Source organism: Suncus etruscus, chromosome 12 (genome assembly GCF_024139225.1).
Source record: "Suncus etruscus isolate mSunEtr1 chromosome 12, mSunEtr1.pri.cur, whole genome shotgun sequence".
Classification (NCBI taxonomy): domain Eukaryota; kingdom Metazoa; phylum Chordata; class Mammalia; order Eulipotyphla; family Soricidae; genus Suncus; species Suncus etruscus.
In genome coordinates, this window is record NC_064859.1 from 33,906,339 (window position 1) to 33,929,049 (window position 22,711).

The following is a 22,711-nucleotide window of genomic DNA, read 5'->3' on the forward strand; positions in this document are numbered from 1 at the left end:
GCACTCTGATTTACTTAGTGTCTCTCTTATGTGTTAAATGTGTTGTTCCAGAGGCCTGAGTGACTCTTAGATTCTAGAATGTAGGCTTAAGAAAAGGCTTGATTCTTGAGAAACTCGGGATCAATGTGTCTCAGACATGCACATTTAATGAAGTTAAGTGATTCAGTCTCACTCCTAGAAAATAGTCGCTATAAAATTTGTATTGGGAACCTAAGTGATAGATAGCACAACAGGTTAGGTGCTTGCCTTGCACAACGCCGATCCTGATTCGATCCTTAGCACCCCATATCATTCTCTAAGCCCTGGATGAGTGATCCCTGAGCACAGAGCCAGGAGTAAACCTGAACACAGACAGCGTGGCCCCAAACAAACAAAATCATTTGTTTTGCAGACAATTTCCTTGTCCTCCAAGCTCACCGAAATCTGTTTGCACTGTTCTTGGAATCGAGTGCGCTCATGGTGCCGTTTTCCTGGCTGGTAAAATTTTTGTCTCAAATATACTTAACTAGCAATTTTCAGCTTTCTTTTTTATTGTTACTAGGCTCTCATAAGTTAACTCTTTGGGGAACCAGAACTGATAGCGAAACTTATTTTCGATTCTGTAGGCATTCTTATGAATCATTTAGGAGGTTATTATTAAAAAGCCAGACCAGGAGCCAGAGTAATACACAGGAGGTAAGGCAACTGACTTACGTGCAGCTGACCCAGGTTCTATCACTGGCATCCCAAAGTATAATGGTGTCCCCCAAGCTATGGCTAGGGAATCGCTGCTAGAAGTGATTCCTGAGTGCAGAGCCAGGAATAACCCCTGAGCAATGCTGGTGTACCAGCCCACACCCGAAAGAGAAAGAAAGTCCACTCAACTTCTCAGGGACGAGTAGAGATAGTGGAAGCTAGAGATGACCATAATCTGATTAGAAGGATCAGTTGTGCAGAGCATGTTTTATCACATGAAAGGAAACCTGAAAACATTATTTAAAATCTTCAAAATGACTACACATTTGGTTTCTGCCTGAAGTAGAAAGGTTGCCTTGACTTTCCCAAGAGCAGACAGTTTTGTTTCAAAAACTACAGCTGTTTCCTAGTAAGAACGAAATGAAATTACTCCCTAGTCTTGACTAGAACAACTTGCCCTGGGATAGTCAAGCTAGACCTGCCTTAGTGTGGGTTTTTTGTTGTTATTTTTCATAAGCAGTGAGTCATGCTCTATTGGTTTTTTTTTTTATTTTCAAAAATTTCAAATTCTCTTGACTTATTGGGAACTCTCACAGATGACTACAACATTGAAAGCATTATTAATCAAGCTTAAAGGCACTAATTGTTCTTTTAAAGAACTGGTCCTTGGGGTGCTTGCCAATACTCTTAATCATATTATTAAAGACATTGAATATTATTGAATCATATTATTAAAGACATTGAGCATTCCCTTAGAACTCATTGGATAATTCATAATATATCTGTAGCCTTCTGTTGCTACCATAAATCTTTTTACTTATCTGTGTCTGTGTGCTGAGTCCCTAAATTAGATCATAAATTAATTGAAGGCTCAGTATTGTTTTATGTTTTGGTGTCTCCAGGCTATTAGTACTCAATAGAGTTGTTACCTTTTTAATGTTAATCATACCATTCCATTCAGGGAGCTGATATTTCTTTGGCAGGAAGATACAATAAATACTCCAGGAATCTTCCACAGACTCCTTGGATAATTGATGGTGAAAGGAAATTGGAATCTTCAGTGGAAGAATTAATTTCAGATCATCTTTTGACAGTCTTCAAAGCAGAGAGTAAGTGTCCTTCTATTCTTAATAAAATACCCGAGTTGGGGAGAGGGTAAAAAAAAAAATACCCGAGTCATAGTACAGTGGGTAGAGCATTTGCCTTGCATGTGGCTGACCCACGTTTGATCTTCAGCATCCCATAAAATTCCCTGAGTACCACCAGGAATAATTCCTGACACTAGAGTCAGGAGTAAAAAAAAACCATGCCCCCTCAAATATACCATATCATTCAAGAAAGATGTCTTGGAGGTGACTGGGAATATTTCCATAGTTTGTAAAATCACTTAGCAAGTCTCTGCAGTTTTCTGTGATTACTGGAGTCTGAGCAACTTTGATCTGGGTTCGACTTGCACCAAGACGCCCAAGGATTTTTTACATTTTCAGATGATCCTCTTCCCGGGAAAATTTAAAACAAATGAAAACTACTTAATTTATTTTTGGAGTAGTTTTGGGCTAGGTTGAACCAATGGTGCTCTAGGGCTATTCCTGAGCTAGCTCAGGGGCTAGTTCTGCCACAGGAATGGCCATTGGTGGTGCTCAGGGGATCATATGCATCTAGAGTTGTGACTGGAGCAGCAGCATGCAAAGGGAAGTTGCTTTACTCCCACTCATCTCTCTAGCTCCTGAAGCTACTGTAAATAAATGCACTTAAGCCCTGACCTCACATCTTCTCAGCCATAGCTGTTGCCAGGGTGGGGTATGTGTGGGGGTATGAGGAAATGAAATATTTTAAAATTGATTAATATTAAAAATTAAATTAAATGTTTGGGTAAAATCCACATCCAATAATTATTCAAGACTGGCCAGTATCTGCTTTCCATCTTTACTCCTAAAATGTTTTGGGATAATGTTTAGGCTAGAGAAAACATATCAACAATTTATATTTTACAAGAATTAATGGCAGTGTTGTTCTGTTTTGACTTCCTAGGTTTGATGAATGAGTCAAATCCTGTCAGGCATATGTTTTCTTTGTCTCAGTAACCCCTTCAGGTCAAAGACAGTATAAACTTTGTGATTTCACTTAGGATTAAAATAGAGGAAAAGAAGTACCAATTTCAATCACAGAAATCTATTGTATATCAGGACAAACAGGCAGTGAATAAGGATGTTACTCTTCGGAGTGAATCTCCTACGCATACTTACACCTTTTTTGACCTACCAGTCAGACAACGTGCCCTCTCTCTGAACAACTGTCAAACAAGCCCAGTTTAGCAAAGGCAAGATGATTGAGATAAAGTTGTCTCTTCTAGCTCACTATTTTGTTGGAAAAAAAAAAAAAAGTCCTTCAGGATCACTATGAGATGAGAGTTGGAAATGATCCTTATGGATAAGAATTGGGTGCTAAAAGGAGAAAAAGTGCTATGCATTATAACCTTCAGTAACAATATTGCAAAGCGGTGTCTAAAAAGGAAGTGGGGAGGGAAATAGAAACAGACAAAGGCAGGGAGATAGCGAGGGAAGATGAGAAAAACTGGGGATATTGGTGTAGGGTGTTGAACATTGTATGACAGAAACTCAATCATGAACAACTTTGTATATGTGCTGCAGAAGCGAGTACATGAACAACTTTGTAACTGTGGGGAAAAAAAAAAAAAAAGAAAAAGAAGGCCCAAAGCCCTTCAAGTCACTCTCCGTATAAATTGTTGCCTAGCAGGTAAATAGATGGACTCCCCTTGCAAGAGTCTTTAAAATTTGTTTACTGAATAGAAATGAGAATAATCAAACAACCTAATATTTTTCTCAAATCTTAGTAGTAACAGCAGGCTTTTGCCATGTTTTTTTTTTTTTACCTACTTAGTTTGATATTTACATGCTAGTAAAGAGTTTTTAAGTTTAGAAAAAGTAAAATGAAATTTTAACACACAAAAAATCTCTTCCAAATTCTTAGGGGTCTTACATTAGAAGTTTCAAGAAACTTTCCATTCTGATTAATTCAGTTTCAAAGAAGCCCCCGTTATAAATAGGGTTTCTGGGGGCTCTGAAACAGGGGTTTTCCCACACAATTGTTTGTGAAGGTGGTTTGTGGTCATTTTCCATATGAGGGGAAAAATTATCCCCATATTAAGACTAAGCAAGCTGTGTTAAACATTTATAATTACATGTTGAGGAAATTTATTGAGGAAAATAGATATGGGCCTCTGTTCCAGATTTCCAAATTTCTTATTGGAATAAACTTTGTTATTTTAGGGGCTAGAAAAATAATACTGTGGGTTGGGTGCTTACCTGACATGTGGTTTATCTTGTCACTTTTATGGTTCCCTGAGCCCACCGGAAGTGATCCCAGAGCCCCACCAAATAACAGAAAACGTGTTGGAGATGCCTGGTTAACAGTATCAATTTGTTAAGAGAGTGTGCTCCTCAGTTATGTTACTTCTACTGCTGAGAAATGGTTCATATCAGGTAGACTGGGAAATGATTCTGACTATCACAGCTGTTTTATACCTTGATGAAAGTTGGGCACCAGAGTGGTAGAACAGCGGTAGGGTGTTTGCTTTGCACAAGGCTGCCCCAGAATGAACCCGGGTTTGATCCTTGGCATCCCATACAGTCCCCCGAGCCAGGAGCTATCTCTGAATGCAGAGCCAGGAATAACCCGTGAGAGCTACTGGGTGTGGCCCCCAAACAAAATAAAACAACAAAGTAATCTCCCTTATTTGAGAGATACAAACCTGTTCTTCAGTGACTTCGAACTGTCACAGCATATTATCAGTTTGCCTATTCACTAATTACGTGAGATTTGGCACTCTCAAGATTGATATCTAACAAATATTTCCTACTACAAATTTATTATCTCATTTAATAGAATATTTGCCACGTCAGCCCTATGGCTAAATCTAGGTGTTCAAGTCCAAAGATTTACACTTGCTGGTTTGAAGTTCCATCATCCAATCATTCCTATATTTCAGTTGTGTTTCAGTCTGTCCTGGTGTGAGGGCTATTGCCCATTAGCTGAACTATTGTTAGCTCCATGAATTTTCTTGCCCTGGCTTTTTTTTTGTTTTTAGATATGGCAGCTAGCTCAATGTGTGGTGGGAAAATTAGGGACAGAAGGAAAAAAAAAGAGAGACAGGTTGAGACCAGAACAGAGTAGAAGAGCCAGAACAGAGCAGAAGAGGTTGCTTGAGCAGGAACAGGGTCACAGAAAGAATTAGTAAATATCTATCTAGAAGCTAGAACAATGTCAATCCCTGATTGTGCCAAGCATTAGTATGTTAGCACCCATTATGCATGTTAGAAGAGGAAATGTTCCCATAGAGTTGGTGTGCTATCGAAGTTAACTGTGTGAACTGCATTCATGGCTTGACCCATTTGGCATCAGCGAGATCAAGTCTGCATGTATAAATAAAACTTGGTTCTCTCTCTGGTCTCTCAGGTGTCTGCATCTGATTCTTGGTCAGATTTTTATAACAAAAGGACTCTCAGGATTAGGAGGAAAAGGCAAGGTATAGTGTGTTTAGAAAATGCTACTAAATTTTAGTCATACATTTCCTAACACTTAAGGTCCTGGCTTTTCTTTTTTCTATCATCTATTCATAATTGCAGGTAAGAAAGTTTATTTTCAAAAATTTGTTTTGTTTTGTTTCTGTATTGGGGGGGGGCATACCCAATGGTGCTCAGGGGTTACTCCTGGTTTTGTGCTCAGAAATTACCCCGGCAAGCTTGGGGGACCATATATGATGCTGAGTATGATGCTGGGGATTGAACTGGGGTCAACCGTGTGCAAGGCATATAAGTACGCTATCCACTATGCTATCACTCCGCCCCCCAAAAAGTATTTCTTAATGTAGGGTTCCAGCTTAAAACATGTTTTTGGGGGGAGGTTTGGGCCAAACCAGACTAGGCTCAGAATGCAGATGCCTAACCCCTGTCCTCTTTTTTTTAGGCCTTGAAACTCATTTTTAAAAGATATAATAAAGACCCACCTTCCTTCGTTTGGATTTAATGTTTCTCTATGATCCTACCTGACCCATAATAAGGGGTTTGCGAACAGAGTACAGAAGCCTGGTGTTTGGCTTTACTAAAGGGGTTTCTTACAGGTTAAGAAAGGCAAATCCTATTTTTCTCACAGCTGAACATTCTAGAAAGGATGGCTAATTTTCACTGTTGTTTTCAAAGATAATTTTCAAACTAGAATTTTGGATTTTTTCTCTCTACTTTTTTTTTTGGTTCTGAAGACTAAAACCCAAGGTCACACATACAAGGCAAGTGCTCTACTGATGAGCTATAACCCCTTTTTCTAAAATATACATGGGGCCTTTGAATGTAGAATCCTTTCTAGAAGAAAAATATTTCTCAAATGATATATGCCCTCCTTCCCTCCTACTCTCCCCATCCTATTATCTCCAAGGTGACTAAACTACTGAGGAGTAAATACAAATCTCCTGACATATATGCAGGAATCTCCTATGCTTTTCCTGTCCTCACCCTACCCACTATATTTTCACATACTTCTCTCCATAAACCGGAAACTCTGTTATGGTAAGAACTTGCCTGTCATGGGCTGGGGAGGGGTAGCTGAGTGATAAAGCACTTGCCTTGCATTTATGAAGCCCTGGGTCTAATTTCTGACAGGGAAAGACAGAGAGGGAGAGAGGATGGTAGGAAAGAAGGAAGAAGAACTGGCAGTTTTGTTTGCCTTTGTCTCCTCATTGCCTCACACACGCAGCCTATAGATACTTTTCTACTGAATGAGTATATTAGGGCATAAGCCTCAATTCTAATCTTCAAACTAATATAGAGACTTTAAACTATTGTTCTTATAATAATAAACTCTGTTATTCTTATGATTGACTTGGGATATCTAGCTTTTCCACAAGGCTGGTCTTGCTATTTGCTGTGGACATAAATCTGACTCTGGCTATGTCTCTGATGGTATGGAATGATCAGTTTTCAATCACTGGTTGTTGGTCTGCTGCCAGTTAACAGTTGCAAAAAAGGTTGAAAACTGGGAGAGACAGTGATTAAGAGATCAGGGCATCAGATTACCTGTTTCAAATCTTTATCCTACTTTTTTTGGGGGGTGGTCACACCCGGCGGTGCTCAGGGGTTACTCCTGGCTCTATGTTCAGAAATCGCTCCTGGCAGACTCAGGGGACCATATGGGATGCCGAGATTCGAACTACCGTCCTTCTGCATGCAAGGCAAATGCCTTACCTCCGTGCTAGCTCTCCAGCTCCTCTTTATCCTACCTTTTACCAGTGATGTGGTATTTAAGCAAGTTACTTTTTCTTTCTCACTTGACTCTTCCTTATTAGTAAAATAGGCATAGATAGTCTGTAGTTCGTAGTACTAACATAAAAAAGCATTCATACCTGTTTTTAGTTATATTTGCTATAGTGATGATAAATCATTAGTAAGTTTTCTGTGTACTAGAATTACCATTTAGTGTGCATGCAATTAAAAAACTATTTCCCCTTCCAGTATTTGCAGTTTTTAGTTTCTGATGACTCATCTCTCAGTATGTACTATAGTTTTGTCCTGGTTCCAGCTAAGTTTTGCTTACAGAATGAACTTGCTTATAGAATCAATTCTTCCCCTGCTCCAGCAAGTGTTTTGCTTGGCTTGCCTTTAAAGAGAAAAGAAATATGATAGCATTTTCATCACTGATTCATGGTCTGGGTGGTGTGGAATGTGACTCCAATATTCTGATGTTGGCTTTTCCATAGAAGGTGGTGTGGGAGAGTAAAGTTTGGGCTTGACATTCAAACACATAGCTGTGACATTTAATTATGTAACCTTGGGAAAAATGTAACCTTTCAGAAACTTGGTGTTATTTATGTTTGTTGTTAGTTTTTGGGCCACACCCTACTGTCCTCTGACTTTATTCCTGTTCCTGTGTTCAGAAATCATTCTACATCTTAACTGTGGCACTGTTGTTCTGGCCCCAACTTGATATCATTTAATGCCTATTTCATAAAGTTATAACAATCAAATGAAATAATGAATATGAAAATGTTGCTATTTTTAGTAGAGATTGAGATTAGAGGGAAGACAATAGAAGACTATCCCTTGGGATCCTCCTATGGATCATTGAGAGTACTGGCTTTCTACTAAAGGGTGGGAACAAATGTTTTGGGAATGCTATGTCTGACTTATTTTTATCTGCCTTCCAAAGGTTTTAATTTTTCATCATCTGGAAGAGAAGATGTAGATGTGAGAACTTTAGGAAATGGTAAGATTATAATAATATTACTTGATAATAAGTAACTTTGAGATTGTCCTTTTCAGACATAGGCTTTTTATAGCCACTTAGTCCTATCAAAATTGGGCAGAACTCAGAACTTGTCTGAGGGAGGTTTGTGGATTATGGAATTACCTTTACAAAGGATCAGCTTTTTGAGGCAGGAATAATTTCTTCAGAAGTTATCCTTCTTGCATATAGATAATAAAGTTCTTTAATATGCATTAACAAGGTAGTGTCTGATTCCCCCCAAAATACCTTGTTATTAATTATTCCATTTAACATTTATCAGGGCAGTTTTCTTATGGACAGCTTCATTTAAAAAGCTATTCTCACTTCACTTTCATTTTAGTTATTTCTATTACTGCATTATAATAAAGATGATGAGAGGTAATCCTGAGCTAACTTAAGTTTATAGTCCTTTTTATGGAATCTCAGCTTTTTCATGTCATTAGTGGATTAGTCCAAGACAATGAATCCCATTTTGGTAGATTGATCATTTTGCTGCAACTAAGTCAATTAGCGGATGTTTGAAGCTTATTGTGTAATGAACAGATATTTGTTCCTTGTCCATGGGCAAAAGCAGTTATTCATACTTGTTGCCTATATTGCAGGCTTAGCAGCCCCATGAAATCCCCTTGATTCTTTTCACACATTCTTTCCTCCCCCTGTTGTAGTTAGGTCACTAAATTCCAATCCTCTAGAGCTCACCTCATTTTTCACACCTCCTAACCCTCTTGCATTCGCCCAAATGTTAACTCCATCAACACGTTTCTGTTTCATGACGGGGTGTGTGCTGCCAGGAAGGCCCTTTGCAATTGAGCTGATGAATCCTCATAGAGTACATTTCACTTCACAAGAAATTAAGGAACTTCAGCAGGTAAACCACTTCATGACATGAAACTTGTCATGTTTCTGTAACTCTGTAGCTGAATCAGAGTTGCTGATTGTTTTTCCTTTTCTGCTACTCCAGAAAATTAACAGCTCGTCTAACAAAATTCAAGTTCGTGACTTGCAGCTTGTCACGAGGTAAGTGTAGAATCATGAGAGCAAAGTGAAAGTTTTGGCTGTAAATGATGTACTTGATAAAAGGAACTTGTATCCCAAATATATAAATAACTTCAAAACTCAGTAATAACAAGACAACTCAATTCAAAACGGCATATGATTAAGTGGACATTTCCCTAAAAAGATAAAAGGCTGGTGAATACATGAGGGAAAAAATATTCCATATCAATAATCACTAAATATAGAAGTACAAACCAAGAACATAATAATATTTCATTTCATATTCACTGGGTTGTCTATAATAAAAAAAGATAAAATAACAAATACTAGAAGAAGAAATTGGAACCCTTGTACATTCTGGTGGGATTATGAGTGCACACTTAGAAAAATAGTTTGACAGTTTCTCAAAAGGTTCAACAGAATTACCCAGCAATTCAACTTCTAGATATATACTCAAGAGAAATAAAAATGTAAGTCCATATAAAGATGTCTACATGTATATTTGTTGTAGTATCATTCAGATTGTAAAATGGTAAAAATATTTAGCAATAAAAAGAAATGAAGTACTGACATGATAACATGGACAACTTTGAAAACATGAAAAGAAAGAAACCAGATGTTAATACCGTGTGTATGTGACTCCATCAAAATAGAGAAATCTGGGACACAATGGGAGGGTGTTTGCCTTGCATGTGGCCGACCTGAGTTCAGTCCCCAGCATCTCATATGGTCCTCTGATCTACCAGGATTAATTTTTGAGTGCAGAGAACAGAGTAAGCCCTGAACGTTACTGGTGTGGCCCTCCCTCACCCCCAAATAGAGAAATCCACAGAGGCAGAGATCAAATCTTTAGAGACAGAAGTCAAATCTATTGAGATCTAGCAAGTACGGTTGCCAGGAGCTGAGGGAATGGGGTGTAGATGGGTAGGTGGGTGGGTGTTTCAGGGATGACTAAAAATAAGAGGATTGTGGAAATGGAAAGTATGGAGTGTCCTTTGGGTGAATGATAAAAGTATTCTAAAAATTAGGCTGTGATGCTAATTGCATAATTCTGTAAATATACTAAAAAACAATGTCTTCTGTAGTTAAAACAAAGAAATTTTAACTTATATCCTTTAACAATCATGTTAAAGGAATATAGATGTGAGATAAAGTTTGTATTTTATGTTGCATGCATGTTGTTTCTTTTTTGTTTAGAGAGGCAATAGGACACATGAAAGAAGGTGAAGAAGAAAAGACCAAGACCTATAGTGCCTTAATATGGACAAATAAAGTGATACAGAAGAAAGATATTGAATTCCTAAATGAAATAAAGGTAGTTTAAGTACCTTATTTTTATTTTTTATTTTCTTTTCATTTTGATTTTATCTGGTAGAAGAGTTTTCTATAATCAAGTCATAGTGCCATGGGCTGTGAGGATTATGAAACCTTGAGTTAAAAAATTGTGGTATTGCCACTTGCTGTTTGAATAACTGGACATGACTCCCCAATAGCTTGCCATGACATCAGAGTGGTTAATACTCCCATTGTGAATAACTGGGCAGCTCATTTCCCTTGTCTCAGAGCTGTGTAGTGATGAAGAGGCAACTCTGAGGATACAATGCCTGGGGCAAAGCCTGGATCTGCATTTGTTAGTCATGTGATATTGGAGGTACTTAGTTTCTTGATGCCTCAGTTTCTTCATTTATAAAATTAGTGAAAAGAGGGGGCCCAAGAGATAGCATGGTGGTAGGGCGTTTGCCTTCCTTCCTCCTTCCCTCTTACCCTCCCTCCTTCCTTCCCTCACTTCTTTATTCTTCCCCTATTTGTATGTCTTTGCTTCTGCTTGGTTGGTCAGTGATTTATCCTTCAAGTTGCCATTAGCATCAAAGTCATAGAGAATTCCGCCTATATTTGCCTCTACCTGGTGTCAGGTTTAATCAGTCTTTAATTGTTATCAGTCTTTAATTCTTTTTTTTTTTTTTGGTTTTTGGGCCACATCCAGCAGTGCTCAGGGGTTACTCCTGGCTATCTGCTCAGAAATAGCTCCTGGCAGGCATGGGGGACCATATGGGATGCTGGGATTTGAACCAACCACCTTAGGACCTGTGTCAGGATGGCTGCTTGCAAGGCAAGCACCGCTGTGCTATCTCTCCGGCCCTTAATTCATTTTTTATTTTACTTTTGAGTGCACCTTTTTGCATGTAACTGACCAGTTTTCCCAACACCACCTGTTGAACAGTCTTTTCTTGTTCCACATTGTATCTTTTGCTCCTTTATCAAAAGTGAACTAATCATATTCCTAACGATCTGTTTTAGAATATTCAAGCCTATTCCATTGATCTGAGGTTCTTTATTCCAGTATCATGCTACTTTGTCATACAGTTTGATGTTGGAGAAAGTAATGCCTCCCATCTTCTTTTTCCCAAAGGTTGCATTAGCTATTTGGGCTGTGGGGATTGTTTTTCCATATGAATTTCAGGAATCTATTTCTTTGAAAAATGTCATGGATATCCTTACAGGGATTGTATTGACTGTACAGTGTACTTCTATTTTGATAATATTAAGTCTCCCAATCCATGAGTAGGGTATATATTTCTACTTCCTTGTGTCCTCTTTTAGTTCTTGAACTAGCATTTTGTTATTTTCTAGTATAGGTCACTCATCTCTTTAGTTAAGCTGATTCTAAGATACTTTATTTTTTGAGGCACAATGTTAATGGGATTGTTTTTTAAATTCCTTTCTTTCATAATTTGCATATATGTGATTCCATTTAATTTTTAAACAACATATGATTCCTTTTTTTTTTTTTTTGGTTTTGGTTTTTGGGCTACACCTGACAGTGCTTGGGGGTTACTCCTGGTTCTGTGCTCAAAATTACTCCTGGCAGGGCCCGGTTTCTTTTCATTTTTAAATATGTGATACCATTTCATTTCTGTCTATATAAATATATGTAAATGTTGGGGGTGAAGAGGTGGATTACATCTACTTTAGGAATACTTATACATTATATGGAAAAATGGAAGGACAGAATGATATGTTTATAGACTATAGACCTCATTCAACTGCTAGAGAACTTCATCTTTTAAAAGAGGAGACAGGCTAATCATCTCCAGTGATCTGATCTTTCTGGAGTTTAAAAGTCACTGGGGTCAAGACCACTGACAATACAGGGGCTAGTAGTGCATTATTGAAACCAGGTGAACTGTGTTCAAGGCAATCAACTTACCTGCTGTACTATTTCTCTCGTTTCCTCTTTTTAAAGGAAAACCCAATTCTTTGGGGTGAAAATCACTCTTTTTTTCTCTCCTATGTTTCTGATAAATTGGCAGAATGGGAATAGCCAAGTGCTGTGTGGTAGTAATGGAAGTGATTTCATTCTTCTAGCAGTCAAGCAGAACAGAAAATGTGGAGCTGGTTGGATCCAGTGATGGGTCTAGTCACTCATACTTAGGCCCTCCTGTTTAGATTCAGAACGCTGAGAGTGACAGAGGTAAGAGGGCAGAAGAGCACTCCATAGTCACAGTCTCAGGACCCATCTGTTTCTGTACTCAGGGTGGGGCCCATACCTGGACAGATTCCTGCATAATCCAGCTTCTTCTTTCCCTCCCATCTTCCCTCCCTTTTTCCTTCCAAATGTCAAGTCTTTTTGTTTTGTTTCATTTCGTTTTGTTGGGGGGGGGGGGAGTCACGCCAGGCGGTGCTCAGGGGTTACTCCTGGCTTACTTCGTTCAGAAGTCACTCCTGGCAGGCTTGGGGACCATATGGGATGCCAGGATTCAAACTGGAGTCTGTCCTGTGTTGCCAAGTGCAAGGCAAACACCTTATCGCTGTGGTATCACTCTGGCCACAAATGTCAAGTCCTTTTTTTTTTTTTTTTTTTTTGGTTTTTGGGCCACACTGGCTGTGTTCAGGGGTTACTCCTGGCTGTCTGCCAGAAATAGCTCCTGGCAGGCACGGGGGACCATATGGGATACCGAGATTCGAACCAACCACCTTTGGTCCTGAATTGGCTGCTTGTAAGGCAAATGCCGCTGTGCTATCTCTCCGGGCCCACAAATGTCAAGTCTTAAGGAAAGAGTTTATGTCATCAGAACAAAGATCCTCTAAAATCAAAGAATTTCAGGATCATAAAACCCACAAATTAGATGGACCATTGCTTTATGACTGATAAAAGCAGAGCCATTCTTGCAAGTAAGTGTAGTCTTTGTCAGAACTTGCTCTTTTTCTATGGGAACTTGTTGGAAGGGAGGCCCTACTGCAAAGTTTCTTTCTATAGAAAGACTTCTGATAATTCACTCTTCATGTACATTAGAAAGGAGTTGTTCCAACATGAACTAACAAAGAATCCAAAATTCTTATGAACTTGTATTTCTGGTTATGCCCCAAATACATTTTTTTTTAACTTTGGCATCAGTTAGCCTTTAGAATATTAACCTCTACTTCTAACTTTTATATCTTGGGACAAAGTGAAATCTGCATTTCTGAAAAAATAAGTCTCTTTCCCCATAAAAATCTGAATTCTCAAGGAACTTAAACTGGACTGATATTGGGAGGTCCTGGCTTGTTGTCCATACTTATTTTCGGCTTTTATTATTATTATTATTACTATTATATATTTTTGGTGTGGGGACCATACCCGGCAGCACTCAGGGTTTACTCCTGGTTCTACACTCAGAAGTTGCTTCTGGCAGCCTCTGAGGACCGTATGGGATACTGGGATTCGAACCTGGGTCTGTCCTGAGTTGGCTGTGTGCAAGGCCAATGCCCTACTGCTATGCTATCACTCTGGCCCCATTATTTATAGCTTTTATATTGAAATAACAATTTTATCTTTTATTTAAACACCAAAGTTACAGAGTTGTTCACAATTGAGTTTCAGTCTTATAATGCACACCACCTTTCACCCACGAACATTTTCCACCACCAGTCCCGAATTTCCCTTCCACCTTCCTCTTGCCTATCTCTAGGGCAGACATTTCTCTCGCCCCCCCACCTCTCTCTCTTTCTTTCTCTTTCCCCTTTCCCCCATTTCTCTTTTAGACACTGTGATTTACACTATTGTTAATGCATATCACTTTGACTCCTTTCAGCACCCAATTCCTGTTCAGAGTGATCAGTTCCAACTATCATTGTCATAGTGGTCCCTTCTCTGCCCTAACTGTATTGCTTCACTATTTTTGGCAAGCTTCCTACCAGACTGGTGCTTCTGGTTCTCTATTGTTTGTGGATATTATTACATTACTATTTTCCCCCTTTTATCCTTGGAATACTACTTTAAACACTGATGTATCTGCTAACTTTCTTTCTCTATCCTTTGGTAAAACAGGAACAATAGCCATGTGAATAACGATGGCTCTTATTCTTTTTTTTGGGGGGGGGGAGGTCACACCAGCAATACTGAGGGGTTACTCTTGGCTCTGCACTCAGGAATTATTTCTGACAGTGCTCAGAGGACCATATGGGATGCTAAGGATTGAACCTGGTTGGCTGCATGTAAGGCAAACACCCTATCCACTATGCTATCATTTTTGCCCTAGTATGTGACTTTTCCTAAAACATACCACCTGAATAACACACATATGATGGTGATTTCTTCCAGCTAAATTTAGCCTGAAGTTCCCTGCATTTGGGTCACTTCATTAGGGAAAAGGCAATAACATGTCTTCTAGAGGAATTGCATTAAAGTCAAGGGCAATGTAAATAGTATAGGTCAATGCTAGAGCAGTTGTTTTGCGTGTATAAGGCTGTGCCATCCATTCCTACCCCTACCCCAAAAGCTATGAGCTCTAGAATGCAAATTTTCTTTAACTAGAGCAGTGGCTGGAGCACTTGTCTTTTACACGGCCAACCTGGGTTTGATCCCCAGCATGTCCGCACATATAGTCCCTCAAGCCTGTCAGGAGTACAGAGCCAGGAGTAATCCCAGAGTACTGCCAGGTATGACCCAAGAACCAAAAATCCAAATCAAAAATAAGTAAAATAAAATTTAGAGCTAAGAGACATTGGGGACTGATTCTTCCAAAGCCTGGGAGATCAAAGGGTAAATTCAGACAGGTCCCAGAACTTGAACTAAGGGGAGACTATACTATTGTTATACTATTGGTTTTCTTCCTGACAGTGATAGAGTCCAAACCATCAGTAGTGGGTCATGGATGATACAGGACAGGTATAACTGGGTAGTGAAGCTAATTTCATGATTCTGCATCATATTTTCCTTTAGGACTTGAAGATTGATCAGAAAACCCCTCTCCGTGTGCTTCACCGAAGACCTCTGGCTGTGAGAGTTCGTGTTATCCACTCCATGGAGACGCTCTATGTGGACGAGCACCATTTCCGCCTCTACCTCAAGACACAAGCTGGAACGTATCCTTTCACCTTCTACAATAATTTAACCAGATTCATATTAGAAGAGTTGATAATACCTTAGAAAATAGGTTCAACAGTATTGCAAATTACAGTGTTAGAGAGAGAGAAGAGAGGAGAGGAGAAGAAGGGAGGAAGAGGAGAGGGGTGAGGAGAAGAGAAGGGAGGAGAGGGGAGGGGAGGGAATGAGAAGAAACAGGAAGGGAGGAGGGGGAGGGGAAGGGAAGGGATGAGAGGGGTAAGGAGTGGGGAGGAGAGGGGAGGAGAGGAGAGGAGAAAGAAAGGAGAGAGAGGGGAGAAAAGAAAATGTCTGCCATAGAGGCAGGCAGGGGGGAGGGTGGGAGGGACACTGGGGATGTTGGTAGGATATGTGGTTGCACTGTAAAGGGTGTTGGACATTGTATGAATGAAACTCAATCATGAGCATGTGACTATATCTTACAGTGATTCCATTAAGGAATTTATTTAAAACAAATTATTTGTTTTAAAGACTATTAATAACCATTATGGTTAATCCAAAAAAGAAAATAAGCTCAAATCGGTCTGGAAAGAATTAAAGGAATGAGTCAGTTGAAATAGAATACCTTCCTTCCTTCCTTCCTTCCTTCCTTCCTTCCTTCCTTCCTTCCTTCCTTCCTTCCTTCCTTCCTTCCTTCCTTCCTTCCTTCCTTCCTTCCTTCCTTCCTTCCTTCCTTCCTTCCTTCCTTCCTTCCTTCCTTCTTTCCTCCCTCCCTCCTTCCTTCCCTCCTTCCCTCCCTCCCTCCCCCTCGCCTTCCCTCCCTCCCTCCCTCTCTCCCTCCCTTTCTCCCTCCCTTCTTTCCTTCCCATTTTTTTGTGATATCTGTCAGTGCTTTAGGTTTACTCCTGGCTCTGTGATATCTGTCAGTGCTTTAGGTTTACTCCTGGCTCTGTGCCTAGAATCAAAACTGAAGTTGGCCTTACTTTATATACTATTTTTTTTGGCCCACAAAAAGTAATTTTTATATATTTAGGATTTTTTTCCCCTATTAAATTTGTGCTTTTCAAAATAATCTAAGGCTGGAGTAGTAGTATAGCAGGTAGGGTGCTTGTTTTGCATATGGCTGACCCAGTTTCACTCCCCAGCTCTCCATAGGTTCCCTGAGTTATCACGAGTGAGTGCTGAGCACCACCAGGTATAGCCCCAAAATAAAACAAATTTAAAAAAATTATTCTAAGCATGAAGTTTATTCATATTTCATGTAATTTTAGTGTTTTTCACAAGGCTAAGCACATAGTAAGTATGAAGGAAGCCCGTTTGATTAATTCATTTGCTCTCTTTACACATTTTGCATGTTTTTTATTTTTCTCTTTTTTGGCAGGGGAGGGTTTGGACCAAATTCCCAAGAGCACTACATGTAGTGCCAAGAACACACTGGGGTTGGTTCCTTGCAAGACAAGTTCCTTAACCCCTGGACTGTCTCTCCTACGTCCCTAGCTACATATTTATATACAACTGGGTCATTTGAGCATCCTGAGCACTTGCTCCAGAAAATGAAAAGAATAGAAGTGACCCAACTTTACATATTGATCTTTGCTTTGTTTGTTCACTGGCGTAAAATAATAGTGTGAGCAAAGTAAGATTACTTAGTAAAGGGACTAGGGAGATAGTCCAGTGGGTTTGATCTCCATCTCTCCATTTGGTCCCCTGAGCCCAGTAGGAGTGATTTCTTGAGCTCAACCAGAAATAAATCCTGAGCACCTCCGGGTGTGGCCTCCAAACACAGAAGCATATGAAATTTTATTGCTTTAATATACTGACTCAGTTCATTTTGACTCATTCCTCAGGCTATGAATAAGAGCTGACCTGGGCCTTTTAACTGGTTATTATGGGACTTTTTGGTCATCCCCCCCTTGTTTTTGCTACTCAGAAGTAGTATTTAAAGTAAATGGAGAATGGTAGTTGTTGATTAGGTGTGCAAAATGATTAGCAAAAAAACCCAGTTACTATGGAAAATCACATGTCTTATGTCTGAGTCAGAACACTTGGTGAAGGGAGCATGTATAAACTGTTGGGAGGTAACAAGGCCCCTGACACCAGGAAGTATGATCTACATTCTATTTATCAGCCGAGAATGAACTTTTTAATGCTCACCTTATATGATAAATTCTGGTTTGCAGAACACAAAATAGCACATGTTTATTTTATAGATATTGTCTGGATGAGACAGATGCCTGTGTGGGAGTTAGTGGAACCATTACAGTGACTCATTCTAGTATTGGTCAATGATGTTCCCATCTTCCCTTCTCTTTGTTGTCTGTGTTGTGATACTTTGTTGTGGTACTCTTACAGTTTAGAGGCAGTCCTCACCTGGGCTGCACGATTTATTTGTGTCTACACACCCTTATTGTGGTGCTCCAGATAGAGTAGCCTTGTGGCACAAGCTGGGATTGAATGTAAGGCCTCATTCCAGTTTACCAGTGTACAACCTCTGGGTTCCAAGTTCGTTGGCATTAGTAGTTTAAGGGCCTTTTGGGCCTTCCAAATGGTTCTCGGGGACTGGGGCTCCTCCCATCAGTTTTCTACCAACCAAGTCAGAGGTTTAGTTAGAAGGGCCCTGTGATGCCAAGAACCACCTGGTCACATCAGTGGTCTAAATATTATCTGATCATTCGAGGGGACTTCCATGGCCACACCCCAAAATATTTGGGGAACCAGGGGTTATTGGGTATCAAACAACTGTCAGTTGCATGCAAGGGAACTTAACTCCTACATGTCTCTCTGGCCCAGTATTTTGTGTGTGTATGCGCAGGGGTGTCAGGAGAACTTTTATCTAGTGGTGTTCAGGGTTTAATTCTTGGCTTTGATCTCTCAGGGATCTTACCTGGCCAAGACCCTGGGCCCATATAGGCTGCTGGGGATCAAATCCAGATCAACCTTACCTACTGAAGTATTACTCTGGTCCTATATATAATATACATATGTATAGTTGAAAAATGTTTTTGCTATTTTTTCGTCATTTTCTTTTCTGCTCTAAGGTCTCACCAAAGATCTGCTACTGCATGGATCTCTTCATTTTTGTCCTTAACAAACTTAAGCTACATTAAAGAATTTGTGCATGGAGACTTTGGGAGAACGAAGCCGAACATTGGCTCACTGATGAAGGTGACCGCAGATATTCTTGAGCTAGATGTTGAGGTAAACCATGCATGTTATATGAAAATTTGTTTGTATATTAAATTCAGTATATGGGTGTCATCTGACTTGAAGCTACTACCCTTAACAGATCTTTGGGGCAGATCTTTGAAAATGGTAAAAATCCATACTAGTGTTGTATTGCAGGGATGGACTTTCTTTAGAATTTTCATTTCTTTTTTTAAAGAAAAATACCAAGTCTCATTTATGAACCTTCCAACTATGCAGCTAAAATGTTAAATATGCTTTACATATGGCATGTGCTTATATCCAGAAACCAAGCAAAGAAATGAAGTTTAAAGTGTCCTTCATATGTTCTTTCTTTGGACTCTAGAGAGTTTATGTCTGTTTTTGTTTTATAAAGCATTTAAGTCAGCTTATTCAGAAATTTGTCTTTAGGACACAGGTATAAAATGAGTTAAGTGAGTGTTATAAATAAAGAAGTTCTATAATGGATCCTTTTGATGTGGCCTATATTTCCTGTTATTATAGTCCAGATAGAAACAGGGAAAATCTTTGTAAAAATAATGGATAGATTGAATCTTTTAAACAATGACCTGTATATATTTTTCTCATTTAAACATCAAAAGGATGGGTATTAAGTATTAAAGACAAAGTATTATCTCCTTGGAAAAATATCAAATGAGGAAGAGTTCCTCCCTGAATCCATTTACCGCATGTAATATTTTTTATTATTCATTTTGTTATTGGTTGTTTGTTTTGTTTTGTGGGTCACACCTGGCAGTGCTCAGGGGTTACTCTTGGCTCTGTGTTCAGAAATGGAACAGGGGACCATATGAGATGCTGGGATTCAAACCACTGTCCATCCTGGATCGTCTGCATGCAAGGCAAACACCCTGCCTCTGTGCTATCTCTCCAGCCCCTTTTTTATTATTAATTTTTAAAGAATTTTTGATAATTGTTTTTCATTGAGTTTCTGTGGTACAGAAACTTTCTCAAGTACATAATTACAGCACCACCCATCACCAGTATACCCACACCTTTTCCTCAAGGACCCTTGTGCTTCTCTCTCAACCCTTTCCATACCATAAATAAAGAAAAACTAGAAAATACTAGCATTTTGCTGTTGGGAATAATATCAGTTATAAAAAGCAGGAATTTATTATTAAAATAACTAAGTGCTCTCAGAGGAAAATTTATTCAGCTCTGGTGGAATAGGCTATGGGAGCATCTTCGAGGTTAGCCTCACTGAAATGACCATTTTGAGGATGACAACTTTCTTTAGAAAACAGCCCATCCAGAGGCCTTGATTCTTAGAACAATTTGGGGGTGGAAAGAGTCATAGAGCAGGTCCCACCCACCTGTCCATTGGAACCACATGGAGCTTTTTAAGCACTGTAGCCATGCCTACTTCCTTGTCCTCATCTATACCAGATCATCTTAACAATTTTTCATTTTCAGACTTAAGAAACTGCCCAGTAATATATATGGATATGGGACTTTAGTATGTGACTTCATGTTCTGAAAAAGAACCAAAGTATTTTGAGACACATATACATTATTTAGACTTTTTTGTTTGCTCGTTTTGGGACAACACACAGCAGTAATCAGGGCAGACTCCTGTCTCTGCACTCAGAAATCACTTCTGAAGTTGCTTGGGGTATAATATGGGGATGTTAAAGATTGAATTTGTGTCAGTCATGTGCAACGCAAGCTCTGTACTATTTGTCCAGTCCCTTTTTAGGTTTTCCTAATATCGCTTTTTCAAAATAAGGCATGTGAAGTGACCAAGTTCATTTAAAAAGGTCTTTGTTCCATGTTTTCTCCTGCATCCTTTTCCCCACTCCAAACAGGAGTGAAAGCTGGTGGTACTCCGAGGACCACATGTGATACTGGGAATCAGATGGGTTGGTTGTATGCAAGGCAAGTTCCTTATCGTCAGTATTAGCTCTCTGGCTCTAATTTTAAAAATCATTTTTACTACTAAATCTTTTCAGGTTTTAGTCTTTAAGTGCTAAAACCCAATATGGACACAATGTATTAAAAATAATAACAAGGGGGGTGCTGGGAAAATAAAACAATAATATTTTGAATGATCTCCTCTAGGGATCATTAAGGCAAGGTATAGCTTGTTAATGAGTTCTTAGAAAAAGGCTACTAAAAAGGCTACTCTGGCTCTTTGCTCAGGGATCATTCCTGGTGGTGCTTGAGGTACCATATGAGTTGCCAGAGATCAAACACAGGTCAGCCATGTGTAAAGCAAATGCTGTACCTGCTGTACTATGCTATTCCTCTGATTCTGATAAATAACTTTTTTTTTGGGGGGGGGGGTCACATCCGGCGGCGCCCAGGGTTTACTCCTGGCTCTGCACTCAGAAATCGCTCCTGGCAGGCTTGGGGGACCTTATGGAATGCCGGGATTTGAACATCTGTTTGCATGCAAGGCAAACACCCTACCTCCATGCTATCTCTCCAGCCCCAAATATATAACATTTTTAAAGCTTCAAATATACTCTGCAGTCTCTAGTCAGACAAAAAGCACAACTAATAACCAGTTGAGTAAATACACAATGAATTCGGGGGAAAAATCTAGGATGGATTTTAGAATTAAATTTGTGGTGTTCAGTGACTCCTTCAAATGCAGTTTCGTTGTTGTTATATTGAAATAATTAAATTTGGGCCCGGAGAGATAGCACAGTGGCGTTTGCCTTGCAAGCAGCCGATCCAGGACCAAAGGTGGTTGGTTCAAATCCCGGTGTCCCATATGGTCCCCCGTGCCTGCCAGGAGCTATTTCTGAGCAGACAGCCAGGAGTAACCCGAGCACCACCGGGTGTCCCATATGGTCCCCCGTGCCTGCCAGGAGCTATTTCTGAGCAGACAGCCAGGAGTAACCCCTGAGCACCACCGGGTGTGACCCAAAAACCAAAAAAAAAAAAAAAAAAAAGAAGAAATAATTAAATTTATGCAGCATTAATAGCAAATGTTTACTAGAACAGGAATGTTTTACTGACTTGTTCTCTTCCTTCTAGTCTGTCGATGTTGACTGGCCTCCTGCTCTGGATGACTAGCTTTGGAAATATGGAAACAAGTATTCTGGAACTCTGTGGTCATCCATTGAATCTACACTAAAAAATGGCTGCTTGCCCATCATTGTCTTGGAAACTATCTGGATCATGTTGATCTATATATTTTTTATTTGTGGTTACATCTCAGGATCTATAGATATGTTTATTTTATTGTATTGTTCTAAGAATGTCACGATTTTTCTTGTCCCTTCTTTCCAACTTCCATAAGCCAAACTATGGAACCATATTTTCCTATTAAGTCATTTAAAGAAGCATACAAAACAGGATACATTCTTTGATAATCTAAAATTCTGTGATTTTTATATTAAATCTTAGCTAGGAGACCAAGAATAAAAGAAAACCTGTATTTTCTTTCAGCAATATTTCCACAGACATACCATATTCACAATTATGCTCTTAAGTTTTAAAAATCCTAACTAGGGGCTGGAGAGGAAATAGCATGACAGTAGGGCATTTGCCTTGCACGCAGCTGATCCAGGATGACAGTGGTTTGAATCCCAGCATCCCATATGGTCCCCTGAGCCTACCAAGAGCAACTTCTGAATACAGAGCCAGGAGTAATCCCTGAGTACTGCCAGGTGCGACCCAAAAACAAAAAAAGTTCTAACTAATGTTAAAATATAGATTTATGCAGCAGCTTCCTATAATGTCGAATGATATAAGATATCAGATGCAAATATGAGACATCACTAATATTTTTCCCAGTTAAGCTTCAAGCCAAGGTATTGCCAAGAGAATTCATTTTTGTTAATCACTTCAAGTATCTATTTTGACAATCTAAATCATTAATAGTTCCTAGGGAAAGAAAAATGAAACCTTAGGAATACCAGGTAAAGAAACATTTATAAACCTTTTAAACAACTAGACAAAGTGCCTTCAGTAACCTCATCCCAGGGATAAGATTTTGAACAACTGAGATTGTTAAAGGTAAACTTAGGTTATTCCAGTATGCTTTGAAATAGTATCCAATTTTTACATCTCTGTCTGGTAAACAGGATGTTTTTGCTTCCTTTTTATAAATATGAAAACCAAAGACATTAAGTTAGTTATCTCTAATTGCTAGTTATTTCCATAACTAGTCTGAGAAAAGTTTCTACTCAAGCTGATTAGAGCATCTGCTGGGTGAAGGAGACATTAGAATATCATTTAAGTGTGTACAGTCAAAGAATTGACTTGAAAATTAAGTACCCAATCAAG

The 22,711-nt window shown here is 39.2% G+C and overlaps 1 protein-coding gene across 1 annotated transcript in view; it reads left to right on the forward strand.

Annotated features, from left to right (window-relative positions):
* Positions 1 to 21,534, forward strand: part of PUS10 (pseudouridine synthase 10) — a 70,542-nt gene extending 49,008 nt beyond the window's left edge. Inside the window, exons 9-17 of the mRNA XM_049784761.1 lie at positions 392 to 477; positions 1,659 to 1,784; positions 7,894 to 7,950; positions 8,763 to 8,839; positions 8,933 to 8,988; positions 10,165 to 10,282; positions 15,170 to 15,312; positions 18,370 to 18,469; positions 21,458 to 21,534. Of these exons, the coding sequence (XP_049640718.1) occupies positions 392 to 477; positions 1,659 to 1,784; positions 7,894 to 7,950; positions 8,763 to 8,839; positions 8,933 to 8,988; positions 10,165 to 10,282; positions 15,170 to 15,312; positions 18,370 to 18,469; positions 21,458 to 21,496 (802 nt within the window). The 3' untranslated portion in view covers positions 21,497 to 21,534. The remainder of the gene's footprint in view (positions 1 to 391; positions 478 to 1,658; positions 1,785 to 7,893; positions 7,951 to 8,762; positions 8,840 to 8,932; positions 8,989 to 10,164; positions 10,283 to 15,169; positions 15,313 to 18,369; positions 18,470 to 21,457) is intronic.
* The last annotated feature ends 1,177 nt before the right edge of the window (positions 21,535 to 22,711 follow it).